At 43.3% G+C, this 15,461-nt stretch overlaps 1 protein-coding gene across 1 annotated transcript in view; it reads right to left on the minus strand.

Moving 5' to 3' along the window:
- nbas (NBAS subunit of NRZ tethering complex) overlaps window positions 1-15,461 on the minus strand; it is a 409,584-nt gene that overhangs the window by 164,818 nt on the left and 229,305 nt on the right. The window contains 1 exon segment of the mRNA XM_030047740.1: window positions 4,104-4,327. Within this exon segment, the coding sequence (XP_029903600.1) occupies window positions 4,104-4,327 (224 nt within the window).

A 15,461-nucleotide genomic window follows, 5' to 3' on the forward strand; every position in this document is an offset into this window, starting at 1 on the left:
AAATCCCAGTGCGCTCCAAGGCTTACAGGGTCTCCCCATTGAAAAAGGAAATCATTAAGGAGAATGTGGAAAAAATGTTAAGGGATGATGTCATCGAACCTTGCCAGTCATCCTGGGGAGCTCCAGTCGTCCTGACTGATAAGTCTGATGGTTCACCTAGATTTTGTGTGGATTTCAGGGGTTTAAATGCCAGAACTCCCCAAGATGCTTACCCCATGCCCAATATTCATGATATTCTAGAATCCTTGCATGGGGCTGTATGTTTCAGCAACCTGGACCTCAGGTCAGGCTACTGGCAAGTGGAAGTGGAGGAGAGCAGCAGGGACATGACAGCCGTCGTCACCCCATTTGGACTGTTTAGGTTCAAAGCTATGCCATTCGGCCTGAAGAATGCTGGAGCAACATTCCAAAGACTAATGGAAAGAGTGTTGGCTGACCTGCGAGGTAACATTTGTTTTGTGTACATTGATGACATCATAGTGTACTCCTCCAGTCGCCAACAACATCTCAAAGACCTGGATGCTGTTTTCAGCAAACTCCATGATGCCAATCTGACCTTAAACCTGAAAAAGTGTCATTTCTTCAAGTCTGAGATACAGTTCCTGGGGCACATAGTCTCTGAAAGGGGAGTGGAGGTTGATCCTGAAAAGACTGCTGCGGTTACCAGCTATCCCATTCCCACAGATGTAACCACTCTCAAGAGGTTCTTGGGACTGGTGGGTTGGCACCACAAATTCATTCCCCGCTTCGCTGATCTGGCAGCACCCTTAAATAGACTGCAGAGGAAGGGTGTGAACTGGGAGTGGACGGAAGAGTGTCAGCAGAGTTTGGAGGCTCTGAAATCTGCCCTGGCATCTCCTCCTATTCTATCACAACCAGATCTATCCCTCTCATTTCAGCTCCACACTGATGCTAGTGCCATCGGGTTAGGCGCAGTATTGACCCAGTCAACCTCTGGAGGAGATAAGGTCATTGCATATGCCTCTCGAGGCCTGAGAGGACCGGAGTACAATTACTCCACCTCCGAGAAGGAGTGTCTTGCGGTGGTGTGGGCCGTAGAAAAATGGAGACATTTTCTGGAGGGTGTTCCTTTTGATGTATACACAGACCACGCTGCTTTGACATGGGCTTTCAACTCCCCCAAAACCACCTCCAGGTTAACTCGGTGGACTCTAAAACTACAACAGTTCCACTTCCGCGTCCATCATCGTCAGGGATGTATGAATGTAGTACCGGATGCTCTCTCCAGGGCCCCAGATTCATTAGATGGAGGGATGTTGGCATCATATGTGGCTCCTAAAGGGTTGTCTCGTGCTACGGACATTCCAACCTCACTTGCTGAGATTGCACAAGCCCAAGGCCTCGATGAGTATGTGCAAATGTTAAAGGAGGAAAGATCAAAGGGGCAACGGACTGACAGAATTGGATGGGAACTGCAGCAAGATGTATTGTACCGGACGGTCCCAACAAGAGAAGATGGGACAAAGTATCAGCTGGTGGTGCCTAAGGCACTTGTGGGACAGTTTCTCCATTACTTCCATGATAACCCAATGGGAGCGCATCTTGGAAGACTGAAGACACTCTGAAGGATACTGGAAGTGGCCTGGTGGCTATCTGTGAGGCGAGATGTATGGGATCATGTCAGAACATGTAGCATTTGCCAACAGTACAAACCAAGTAACACAAAGCCCGCAGGACAACTACATTCTACAGTGGTGGAGGAACCAGGATTCATGGTGGGCCTAGACTTCATGGAGCCATTTCCCAGGAGCAAGAAAGGACATGGGTACCTGCTGGTTGTAGTGGATTATTTCACAAAGTGGTTGGAATTGTTTCCACTCCGGGACATTAAAAGCCACAGACTCTGCCAAATCATGAAAGATGAGGTTTTCACACGATGGGGGGTGCCCAAATACGTTGTATCTGACCGAGGACCCCAGTTTACCTCTCACCTTATTTCAGAGCTGTGCAAGAAATGGGGAGTAACTCAAAAACTGACAACCAGCTATCACCCTCAAACTAACCTCACAGAAAGGGTCAACAGGACTCTTAAAACCATGTTGGCCTCCTTTGTAGGTGAAAACCACCGAGACTGGGATAAGTGGTTATCCGAATTCAGGTTCGCCATCAACAATGCAAAACATGAACAGAGGAGAGACCAGGGGACAGTGGGAGGATATTTAATTTATGTTGCGTTAAATTAAGAAAATGACTCTTAAGCAGAGGAAGATACAAGTTTGAGGGATAGGTTCCCCAGCGCTGAAACCCTCCGAGCAAGAGTGGACTCTGTGTTGAACAGTGGAAAAAATTGGGACTTCAACCTTTCCTCCACTCCCTGGAATATCTGCTGGTGAGAATGTGTTTTTTTTGTTTGTTTGTTTGTTTGTTTGTTTTTTGCAATGCATTGCTGTTTTCAGTTATATTTTTGCATTTTGAAGGGTATTTTTTCCTAATTGGAAGGATTTTTGAGTTGGACCCGATTATTTCAGTTTTATGGACCTATGGACTCTGCCAGAGACAATGAGAAAGCAATTAAGTGCATGGAGATCTCCTTTGTTAAATAAAATTGTTTTGTTTGACAGCACCATCTTTGATTCTTATGTTTGAAAGTACCCATCTGATTTAGTTTTTCCTAACCTGATACTAACAGATAATAAATTTACAGTAGGATCCTTAAGACTTGTGGTAACTAGGCTTTTAATTATAAGGCTGACTGTTACAACACAAAGAAGGACTGGCCGGTGTGGCAGGAACTGGTGCCTTGCAGAGCAAAGAATGTCATCAACATTCCTCTGGTAGACAGAGACAAGATTCTCTTCCCACCACTGCACATAAAGCTCGGCTTGATCAAACAGTTCACCAAAGCTCTAGATAAGGATGGTGGCTGCTTTGCCTACTTGTGCCATGCTTTTTCAGGATTAACCATAGAGAAGTTGAAAGCTGGCATCATTGATGGTCCTCAAATCCGTCAGCTCATCAGAGATCCTCAGTTTGAAAACTCAATGAATGAAGTGGAACTGGAAGCATGGAAGGCTGTTGTTCTGGTCGTGAAGAACCTTCTTGGCAACAATAAGGCCAGGAGCTATGCAGACCTTGTCACCAATATGCTGACTGCTGTCAGAAACCTTGGATGCAACATGAGCATCAAAATGCATTACTTATTCTCACATATGGATCGGTTTCCTGAGAATCTGGGATCAATGAGTGATGAGCAGGGAGAGAGATTCCATCAGGACATAAAAGAGATGGAGGCCAGGTATCAGGGACACTGGGATGCAGTCATGATGGCTGATTACTGCTGGACTCTGAAGAGAGACATCCCTGCTGCTGAGCATTCGAGGGGTTTGAAGAAACAAAAGTTCATGCCCTGAATTTTGCACAATGACGACTTAATGTTCAATTTACATGTACTTACCTTTATCAATGTCTATTATTCAATTTACAGGAATTAAAGTTTGTAACACTTAATAAATACATCCTGTTAGAAAATGATTTTTTTCTCTTAAAACCTATTTTGGGTGAGAACTATATAAAAAATCAACTGATAAAGTCACAAAAATATAATCAATTTTGTGAGAAGATCAAATTTTTCAAAATCAAATTAGCAAAAAAACCTGACCTGATTGAGAAAAATAGATGTCAATTTTGAATTTAGTGGTGCAAAATGGTCCTAATTCAGTTGAAAAAAACCTAGACAACTTGCAAAAAAAAAAATTTTGTAACCCAGCGTTATCATACTCAATGCAGCTTATGTAACCAGGTTAATTTTGAAAGTATTTTGGGTGAGGAACCACATATTCATGCTCTCCATAGTGATTTTTAACTTGGCACAATCTCCTATCACAAACACTGTTTGCTTCCTATGTAATTAGGGAAAAGCAGCCCCTGATAATTCCAAACTGTATGTTATGTTTCTATTAGTGGTGATTATAAAGAAAACTGTCAGCCTTGTTAACTTGTTGTGTACTGGAGTGAAAAAATCTATCTGGTACTTGGATGGATGACTTGAGTGCCTGTGTTCTCATCTCCTGATAAAAACACAGATAAAGGGATCTACAGGCTACTGTCCTGTAAACTTGAGTCGCAGTTGCTTCCTCACTCACTCTGCTAGGCCGAGGATGGTTTCCTTCTTGTAGCTGGAGTCGGAGCTGAAGCGCTGGACATCCACCCCTCGGCCCAGACCTTGCAATACCTGGGCCTGCGTGAAGTCTGTCAGCTTCTCGTTGTACACATGCAGCTGGCCTATCAGCTTCTTGAGCTCCTCCGGCCAATCAGTATATGCCAACACATGCTGTGTCACCAGCTGAATCAGCTCCTTGGGGTTGGCCTAGAAAAGGAGAACAATTCAGACATTTTATACACAAACAGGTGCTACACACATCATTTTATGCACCCAGATTCATTTCCTTTAAGGGTAAGTCACATAAAATAGCATTTTGAGAGTCTCTTGCTTTCTTAATTTGCAGTATTTATATTTTGAAAGAAGTTGTTGAGCCCAGAACTTGACATAGAGAGGCATCCTTCAAACGTATGAACCTACTGGGGATCAGCTAGTGGGATTAATGCAGTGTTATATGATTGAAAGGGCATGTATTTAAGTATGCATAATTAATTTCCTGCAGTTATCTTTTTCCATTAACATTAACATTAACATTATAACATTATATATTATATATATATATATATATATATACACACACACTACTCACAAAAAGTTAGGGATATTTGGCTTTCGGGTGAAATTTACGGAAAATGTAAAAAGTTCACGCTACAGTGATATTATATCATGAAAGTAGGGCATTTAAGTAGAAGCATACACTGGTGATTTCCTCATCTCAAACAATTTCTTGAAACAAAAGCCAACAACAGTGGTATCCCATAGGTTTTCTATGGGATTCAGGTGTGGAGAAAGTGCAGGCCACTCCATTTGAGGTACCCCAGTCTCCAGCAGCCGTTCCCTAATGATGGAACCTCGATGAGCTGGAGCATTGTCGTCCATGAAGATGAAATTAGGCCTGTGTTGTTCATGCAGGGGTACAATGACTGGATTAATGATGTTATTCAGGTAGTATGGGCTTGTCACAAAGTGTAGAGCAGTTCTGTACTGACTAGACACATCTGCCAACACAGTAACACCACCACCACCAAAGGCTCGTCTGGTGACAACAGTGGCTGATCCATAGCGCTCTCCTTGACGTCTCCAACATCGTTGGCGGCCATCATTTCTGCTCAACATGAATCGGCTTTCATCAGAGAACAGCACTGAGGCCCACTGGTCCCTCGTCTGGCGTAAATGCTGCCTGGCCCATGCAAGACAATGACACCTGTGCCTGGTGGTGTAGTCAGGTTTTTATTTTTTATTTATTTAACCTTTATTTAACCAGGTAAAACACCCATTGAGATCGAAATCTCTTTTACAAGGGGGACCTGGCCAAGAGGTCTGCAGCACACGTCAATCACTAGACATAGTTAATAGACAGATAATACATTACATTAGAAAACAATAAATAATAAAGGTAGATTACATCTTAAAGTGCTCCAGCAAGAATCACAGTAACAATTTAAAAACACAAGCACTGTTCCATGGTCTCGCATTGCCAGTCAACCAAGATAGAGCGAAAATTCTCTTTTGAGACAAGCTCAGACATTTTCAAATCGGACTGGAGAGTGTTCCATGCTGATGGGGCAGCAAAGCTGAACGCTCTTTTTCCCTGTTCCGTCCGGGCACGAGGAACAATCAGGTAAATTATATCACTGGAACGCAAGGCATAACGGCTTTTAGTTCTTTGCAAAAGAGCGCTTAAGTAAGGTGGAACTAAGCCAAGAAGAGCCTTATAGATCAGAGTCAGCCAGTGCATGTACCTACGGGCACTCAGAGAGGGCCAGCCAGATTTGGCATAGAGTTCACAGTGGTGGGTGAGTCTGCTACAGCCAGTGACAAATCTCAGCGCACAGTGATAAACAGTGTTCAAGGAATGTAGACATTTAGCTGAAGCTGTCATGTACAGAACATCACCATAGTCAATCAAAGGCAGAAAGGTTGCAGAAACAAGATAATTACGAGCTTTAAGAGAAAAGCAGGATTTGTTTCTATAATAAAAACCTATTTTGATCCTAAGCTTAGTAACCAAGCTTTCAATATGTGCCTTAAATGAAAGCTCACGATCAATAACAAAACCCAAATATTTATAGTTTGAAACTAGTTCAATGGGGAGACCTCGTGAGGTTGAGATTGAAGGTATGTTTTCTGGTAGTTCACTATGATTAGAAAACATCATGAGTTTGGTTTTGTCTGCATTTAAAACCAATTTGAGGTTTTGTAGGCGAGACTGAACAATGTTAAAAGCAGACTGTAAAAACTCAAAAGCCTGTACAACCGAGGATGACCAACAGTAGATAATGGTGTCATCAGCGTAAAAATGATAAAAGGCATTTGACAGATTGTTACACATATTATTGATATAAATTGAAAATAGAATAGGTCCTAAGACTGAGCCTTGGGGAACACCTTTGGAGATCTCCAAGAATGATGAATTTGACCCAGCCATCTGCACACACTGGGTTCTCCCAGACAGATAATTAGCAAACCACGATACAGCCTTATTTGACAGGCCTATCTGAGTGAGCTTTTTTATCAGTAAATTGTGGTCCACTGTGTCAAATGCCTTTGACAGGTCAATAAAAAGTGCAACGCAGTATTTCTTGCAGTCAATGGCGTTGATAAAATCATTAAGAACCTTGAGAGCTGCTGTGACTGTGCTGTGCTGCTTTCTAAAACCAGATTGAGAAGGGGATAAAATGGTATTTGTCTCAAGAAAGTCCTTCAGTTGATCACTGACGAGTCGTTCAAGTACTTTAGCAAGGACGCAAAGTTTGGAAATTGGTCTGTAGTTATTTACATCCGAAGGATCCCCACCTTTCAACAGAGGAAGAACAAAAGCAGACTTCCAGATTTTTGGAATTTCACCAGTGACAAAGCTCAAATTATAAATATGAGAGAGCGGCTCTGCAATGAAATAAGCAGCTGATTTAAGGAAGAATGGGTCTAATTTATCAGGACCAGCTGCTTTTCTGGAATCCAGATTAGACAGAGCACTCTGGACTTCAGAGGCAGACACAGGAGAAAAACAAAAGGAAGAAGAAAAAACATTTGAAGTATTCATTTCCGCCTGAGTTGCACCTTGACAACCAGACTTCACCAAGTCAGGATTTAAAGAATCAAATAAATAACCTGCTGAAACGAAATGTTCATTAAACCTATTTAACATTGCTGTTTTTTCTGTCAGGGTACAAGAATCTTTCATTAGAAAGTTAGGAAGTTCAACTGCTGAACAAGAACCGTAGATTTAACAACTTTCCAAAATTTTTTGGGGTCATTGAGGTTTTTCGTTGTTTCAGCTAGGTAAAATTCAGACTTAGCCCTCTTAATTAAAGAAGTACACTTATTGCGCAGTTGTCTGAAGGAGAGCCAGTCGGCCTCTGATTTAGATTTTCTTGCCTTAGCCCAAGCGGCATCTCTCTCCTTAAGCAGAGAACCAATTTCTGGACTAAACCAGGGGTTATTATGCCCTTTAACCCGGAATTTGCGAAGTGGGGCATGTTTGTTAATTAATTTCTGGAAATCATCATAAAAATAATTCCAGGTGAGCTCTACATTATCAAAAAGTGAAAGTCTACTCCAATTGAGGTGAGATAGCTCGTGATGAAAAGCTTGCTCATTGAAGCGTTTAAAGTCTCTTTTGAGCAGAAGTTGTGGTTTAGTTTTTGGAAATTTTGCATGTCTTACAGTTGCTATAACACAATGATCACTTAGATCATTAGCAAAGACACCTACACCAGTATACTTATGAGGAACATTGGTTAGGATCAAATCAATTAATGATGACCTCACAGGATGTTTCACATTAGGACGAGTTGGACTGTTTATTAACTGGGTTAAGTTAAAGGAGTCACAGACAGATTTCAAGCTGTCTGATACTGAGGTTAACCAGTCTGTGTTTAGATCCCCAACCAAAACAAGTTCACTTGTACTGAACCTCGCAATAAAATCTGACAGTGAGGAAAGGGACTCACTACAAGCTGAAGGTGACCTGTAACAACCCATGACTGTTATGGACTGATCCTGAGAAAAATCAAGTTTTAGGGCAAGAAGTTCAAACTGCTTGCTGAAGGACACTGAGGCTAGGACTGTAGCATGGAACTTGTTCTTTACATAGATGGCTACACCTCCACCTTTTCTTGGCCGGTCAGAGCGAAAAACATGATAACCTTTTATAAATATGTCCTTATCTGAAATGGCTTTTGACAGCCAGGTTTCAGACAGGACGAGAATGTCAGTGTCAGTTGACTGAATCCAAATTTTCACAGAATCCAGTTTTGGGAGCAGACTACGTACATTTAAATGAACAATGCCAAGACCACCTCTAGATCTAAATTCCTCAGGGGTACCAATACTGTTCATAATGGGGCCTGGATTAGGCTGAACATTGCCTGACAGAAGGAGTAGGAGTGTAATAAGACACTTTTCCTTTATATTATATAGTGGTACGGAATCGCCCTTATTTGACTTGGCAAGATCAATAAGTGATGCTTCCGTGGGCAAGAAATGTTTTTTTAAGACACTGATACACAATAGGCGAAGCAATTCGAGACCATTTAAAACTGGCACATCAGCGGGCACCAATAAATGTACAGTCAGCTCAGCAGGAGCAGAGGACCAGGTGATAGTCATTGCACTGGGTAGGCACAGAGGTGGGCGTGGCCCTTCAGTGTGTACACCATGGTGGAATACCACTCCATGGAACCAAGTCACAGTTATTAAGAACAATACAAGCAGTAATTTCATTGTTACTGTTTGAAGACTGTTATTCCTGCAGCTGAAAGTGCGAGTGTCGGATGAGTGAGGCAGAGTCACCTGTGGAGGTATGCTGGGTGGAGTGATGGGCGGGCAGCGGGACCGTTGTAGACTCAGCAACGCGGGCTACGGTTAGCCGCGCTAACCGCTACTAGCTAGCAGCTAGCTCCTCGGCTAGCAGCCGGCTCACCGGTTAGCCATCAGCAGCTAACTCGCCGGTCACCCGCTAGCGGCTAAAGCGCCAGCTGACAACCAACAGCCGGGCAATTCAGCGGACCGATGGAGCCTCAGGATCCACTGGCTATCAGGCTAGTCGGCAGCTGTCAGATTGGCGGCCAGCGAAGGGTGACGGTCCGACCGAAGGATCCAGGTGGAGGTCAGGGCTAGCGGCGACAGGAGGACCAGCACCCCAACACCCGGCGACCGAAGCCAGTGCCGTGACACTGCCAGGACCCCCAGAAGATGGCACCGCAACTCAGCAGCGGTATCCGCGCATGGACGGCCGATCCACCTGCACACTGGATAGAATCCGGGGGGTCTCTAGCCGTTCTGGACCCGATCAGCAGACAAACGGACCCACAAGCTCTGAATACCGGCTCTGATGGCGATGAGGTTCCCCACGTTTGTTCAGCAAAGGGCAGAGTGGGCTGCCCTTTTGAATCAGATCACTGCACTGCAGCAGCCTTCAACCAGCAAGGCACCACAGGTTGCCGGGCAGGTAAGACGCCGGTAGAGGCAATGCTTTGCACAGGATTAGTTTGGCTGGTGGGGTTCGCAGTGGATTGACTCCACCCAAAAACAGGTTAAGATAGGAGTAAGTAGTACACCACTTAGAAAAGTTAAAAAGCTGGTTAAAAGCTCATTAAAACATGCCCATAAACATGCAGGGCCAGAGAGGAAAGGAGCACTACGACGTGTGTGCGGCCATCTTGGATGTATATATGTTTGGGGGGGTCGACCCTTGCAGGTCGTCTAGGACGCAGACCATGCTGATGTAAATGGTTTCGAATGGTCTGACGTGACACTTGGGTGCCTCTCACCTCCCTTAAACATGCCTGGATTTGAGTGGCATTCATCATCCGGTTCCGCAGGGCATTGTTCACAATGAAGCGGTCATCGGTGTGGGATGTGGCCAAAGGACGTCCACTTCTATGCCTTTCTGTGACTCTTCCAGTCTCTCTGTATCTCTTTTGCAACCTGCTGATGACACTCTGTGACACTCTAAGCTCAGTGGCCACTTCCGTCTGAGAACATCCTGTTTGAAGCCTCGCAATGGCGAGGTGCTGCTGATCAATTGTTAGGTGTCGTCTTGGTCTCATGATGTCAAAATGTGAACAGCATAATGAGGAGGACTGTTTAAATACCAATTCTAATTGAACCAGGAAATTTATTGGTCGATTCATGGATCAAACACCTGATGTGAATTTTGCCGTTAAGCTCCTTGTTAGAGAACAGCAACTTGTGCAAAAGTACTGAAACATTGAACAGTTGGACATGTGCATTCAAAAGTTTACAGAAGGTCACATTAAGTTCACCTGTAAAGGTTATAATGCATTTTAGGTTCATCCTGAAATTTCACCTGAAAGCCGAATGTCCCTAACTTTTTGTGAGTAGTGTATGTGCAGAGAAACAAATTAATTAAGCCTACTGTTTGCACTATTCAGTGCTGGTGCCAGTGCCAAGGATGCTGAAACACAATTGCAAGGATGTTTTGATGCCACAGACCGGACTGTTTTTAAATCTGATGATTTTGATGAGTACTGTGATGCTGGAAATGGTTATATTAATTTTTGTACTGATTTGTGTATTGAGCGCAAAAAAAGTCAAACAGTATTCCCGCCAGAAGCCTTGGATTAATACAGATGTCAGACTTAAACTAAAGGAACATGCTGCTGCTTTCAAATCTAGAAATGCTACGAGCTGCAAGCTGGCAAGATACTCTGCGGAGCGGTCCATAAAGGCCGCAAAGAGCACCTATGGAAATAGAATTGAGGGTCATTTCACGGAAAAGGACCCCAGACGTACAGTACAGGCCAAAAGTTTGGACACACCTTCTCATTCAATGCGTTTTCTTTATTTTCATGACTATTTACATTGTAGATTCTAACTGAAGGAATCAAAACTATGAATGAACACATGTGGAGTTATGTACTTAACAAAAAAAGGTAAAATAACTGAAAACATGTTTTATATTCGAGTTTCTTCAAAATAGCCACCCTTTGCTCTGATTACTGCTTTGCACACTCTTGGCATTCTCTCCATGAGCTTCAAGAGGTAGTCACCTGAAATGGTTTTCCAACAGTTTTGAAGGAGTTCCCAGAGGTGTTTAGCACTTGTTGGCCCCTTTGCCTTCACTCTGCGGTCCAGCTCACCCCAAACAATCTCGATTGGGTTCAGGTCGGGTGACTGTGGAGGCCAGGTCATCTGCCGCAGCACTCCATCACTCTCCTTCTTGGTCAAATAGCCCTTACACAGCCTGGAGGTGTGTTTGGGGTCATTGTCCTGTTGAAAAATAAATGATGGTCCAACTAAACGCAAACCGGATGGGATGGCATGTCGCTGCAGGATGCTGTGGTAGCCATGCTGGTTCAGTGTGCCTTCAATTTTGAATAAATCCCCAACTGTGTCACCAGCAAAACACCCCCACACCCATCACACCTCCTCCTCCATGCTTCACAGTGGGAACCAGGCATGTGGAATCCATCCGTTCACCTTTTCTGCGCCTCACAAAGACACGGCGGTTGGAACCAAAGATCTCAAATTTGGACACATCAGACCAAAGCACAGATTTCCACTGGTCTAATGTCCATTCCTTGTGTTTCTTGGCCCAAACAAATCTCTTCTGCTTATTGCCTCTCCTTAACAGTGGTTTCCTAGCAGCTATTTGACCATGAAAGCCTGATTCACGCAGTCTCCTCTTCACAGTTGTTCTAGAGATGGGTCTGCTGCTAGAACTCTGTGTGGCATTTATCTGGTCTCTGATCTGAGCTGCTGTTAACTTGCGATTTCTGAGGCTGGTGACTCAGATGAACTTGTCCTCAGAAGCAGAGGTGACTCTTGGTCTTCCTTTCCTGGGTCGGTCCTCATGTGTGCCAGTTTCGTTGTAGCGCTTGATGGTTTTTGCGACTCCACTTGGGGACACATTTAAAGTTTTTGCAATTTTCCGGACTGACTGACCTTCATTTCTTAAAGTAATGATGGCCACTCGTTTTTCTTTAGTTAGCTGATTGGTTCTTGCCATAATATGAATTTTAACAGTTGTCCAATAGGGCTGTCGGCTGTGTAGTAACTTGACTTCTGCACAACACAACTGATGGTCCCAACCCCATTGATAAAGCAAGAAATTCCACTAATTAACCCTGATAAGGCACACCTGTGAAGTGAAAACGATTTCAGGTGACTACCTCTTGAAGCTCATCGAGAGAATGCCAAGAGTGTGCAAAGCAGTAATCAGCGCAAAGGGTGGCTATTTTGAAGAAACTAGAATATAAAACGTTTTCAGTTATTTCACCTTTTCTTGTCACGTGCATAACTCCACATGTGTTCATTCATAGTTTTGATTCCTTCAGTTAGAATCTACAATGTAAATAGTCATGAAAATAAAGAAAACGCATTGAATGAGAAGCTGTGTCCAAACTTTTGGCCTGTACTGTATGTGGCAGAGTCTCAGCTCTGTCAGTTCTCATAAACCTAGAGGTCAGACCACAGCAGCTTCTGACCCTGCACTTCCTAAGTCTCCTGTTTTTACTCCTCTTAATCTCAGTGACCAGCGCAGTCTGCTGGTGACGCAAAATGAGGTTTGCACGGCTCTGTCCAAGACGAGGATGAGGAAACCCGCCGGTCCAGACGGCATGTCCCCCTGTGTTGCTATATTATGTTCAGGACAGCTTTCTTTTGTGCTCACAGACTTGTTTAATCTGTCACTGAAGCGCTGCACTGTTCCATGCAGTTTTAAGGAATCTATTATAATTCCAGTTCCTAAGAAGTCACCAGTCACATGCCATAATGACTATAGACCAATTGCTTTTACCTTCGTGTTGATGAAATGCTTGGAGCGGCTTGTTCTTGATTATATCAAACGTGAGATTCCGGTCTCTTTAGATCCTCTGCAGTTTGCATATAGGAAAAATAGATCCGTGGAGGATGCTATCTCTGTTGCTCTGAACTGTGCTCATGAACACTTAGACAAGGGAAATGCTTATGTTAGAATGCTTTTTATAGATTATAGCTCTGCTTTAAATATTATTATTCCTTATAATCTTGTCCATAAACTACAGTGTCTTGGTCTGTGTGAAGCTGTGTGTGAATGGATTCTTAATTTTCTGATTTGCAGACCTCAGCGAGTGAGGATTGGTGACTGCCTGTCCGACGAACTTGTTCTGAGCACTGGCTCACCCCAAGGCTGCATTCTCAGCCCTCTGTTATTCTCTCTCTGCACATATGACTGTACTGCCTCTGACAATAACAACCTGATCGTGAAGTATGCCAGCGACACTACTGTCATTGGGCAAATAAACTGTAATAATGAGTCATTCTACAGAGCTGAGGTGCAGAATTTAGTTAAGTGGAGTGAGACAAATAACCTTATTTTAAATGCCTCCAAAATGAAGGAAATCATAATTGACTTTCGCAGCAAAAGGGAATCCCATCTCCCTCTCACCATAAATGGCACAGAGGTTGAGATGGTGAGTAGCTTGGTGTCACTATCACAGATGACCTCAGCTGGCACTATAACACCAGCATCACTGTTAAAAAATCTATGCAGCTGCTTTTCTTCCTTCACAAACTGAAAGATTTTGCTAAAAACTGTCAGATTTTAACTAACTTTTACTGATGCATTATTAAGAGCACAGGACCGTAAATCCCTGACCAGGGTAGTTAATCTGGCTCAAGAAATCATTTGTAATGCCTGATCTCAACTCGAGACATTTAGTCCGGGCAAATAAACTAACTCTCTGACTCTCTCTCTCTGAACAACTACAGACCAGTCACACTCACGCACATCATAGCCAAGTGCTTGAAAGACTAGTTCTAGGCCATATCAAATTTGAGCTTCTTTGAGACATCTGAGTCACTTCCTGTATGTCTTCAATATATCTTTGTTATATCACGTTATGTTTCTTGCGTATGTGCATGCTGTGATTGTGTTGCCCTGTGCTGGCTGTCTTTGTGCCACAGCCTCACGATAGACAGCATCAAACAACAACAAGCTAACAAGCTTCAAAATGTCTCTGTCTAAGCCAAAGAAACATAAGGTTGATGCTGAAAATTGCAAGTTCCAGAGTTAATGTACTGGCAAGTATTTATTTACTTTATTAGTGGCAACAAGCACTAAACCAGTGTGGTTATTATACGAATACATCACTGTGATGAAGGAATACAAGATGAAGCGGCATTTCAAGACAAGCCATGATGAGGGTTTGCATAGCAAATGCATCCCTTTTAATTTTGGCTGTGACTAGAACAAAGCCGGTAGGTAAACAAACAGAGCAGTGACCATAGACGTCACAGGGTCTACGTAGGTCTAAAAAAACCCCGCTGTGCCCCCTACCGTTTTAGCGGGCAATTGCATCGCGTACTAGACCGACAGGACACAAATGCATGATAGGCATACACCATCTGTGGAGCAACTGCATGCACATTGCATCTAGTGTCCGCAGAACCATAATTCAGCCTTAAATCTTCAGGGGGTCCCCGTGCTGTGGAAGACACCTTGCCTCATTCCTGTAGTTTCAAGGATTACAGCTGGATGGCACTGACCTCCCACATCATGAGGACCCTGGAGAGACTCGTACTGGGGAAGTTCCAGCCCGACATAAAGCCAAATCTATTGGCTGAGAAGCTGCTCTATACCACTGATAGTCCTGCCATCTTCAAAAGTTGTCTGATGACTCTGTGATAGCTGGATGTATCAGAAATGATGAAGATATTGTGGAGGACTGCAAGTACCCTGTAGTGTACAAGGACAACAAATAGGACTAGACTAAAAACACTTAAGCCCTCTATAAGAAAGGCCAGAGCCATCTCTACTTTTTGAGGAGGCTGAGGTCCTTCAATATCTGCCAGACAATGCTGATGATGTTTTATGAGTCTCTGGTGGCCAGTGATGCACAAGATGCACCAGAGGAAGCCATTCCTTCCTGTGGCCATCAGACTTTTTAATGCCTCCTGTGGCGGGTCAGATACCCTAAGTTAACACACTACATAACTGTACACTATTTAACTGTACATTCGACTATTTCACTGTGCAATCATTTTACACCTGTGGGACTTTATAACAATTCAATATCGCAATACCCCTGAGTATATATGGTGAATATAAGTATACTTTTCACATCTTCTCAATTCTTTATTTTTGTATTTATTGTTATAATATCCTTGTATGATTAATGCTCATATTTCTGCACAATGCACATACTTTTTTACAAATTTCTAATGCATATAATTTTGTATTGCTTATTTGTTTCTTATAATTTCACTTGTGCCTATATATAATCTGCTTTGAGAATTTGAGCAACTGCAACTGACTGAATTTCCCCTTGGGGAACAATAAAGTATTTCTGATTCTGATGTGATTCTCAGTGTCCCACGCTTTTGGCACACTGAG

This window comes from Myripristis murdjan, chromosome 24, assembly GCF_902150065.1.
Source record: "Myripristis murdjan chromosome 24, fMyrMur1.1, whole genome shotgun sequence".
Taxonomy (NCBI): Eukaryota; Metazoa; Chordata; class Actinopteri; order Holocentriformes; family Holocentridae; genus Myripristis; species Myripristis murdjan.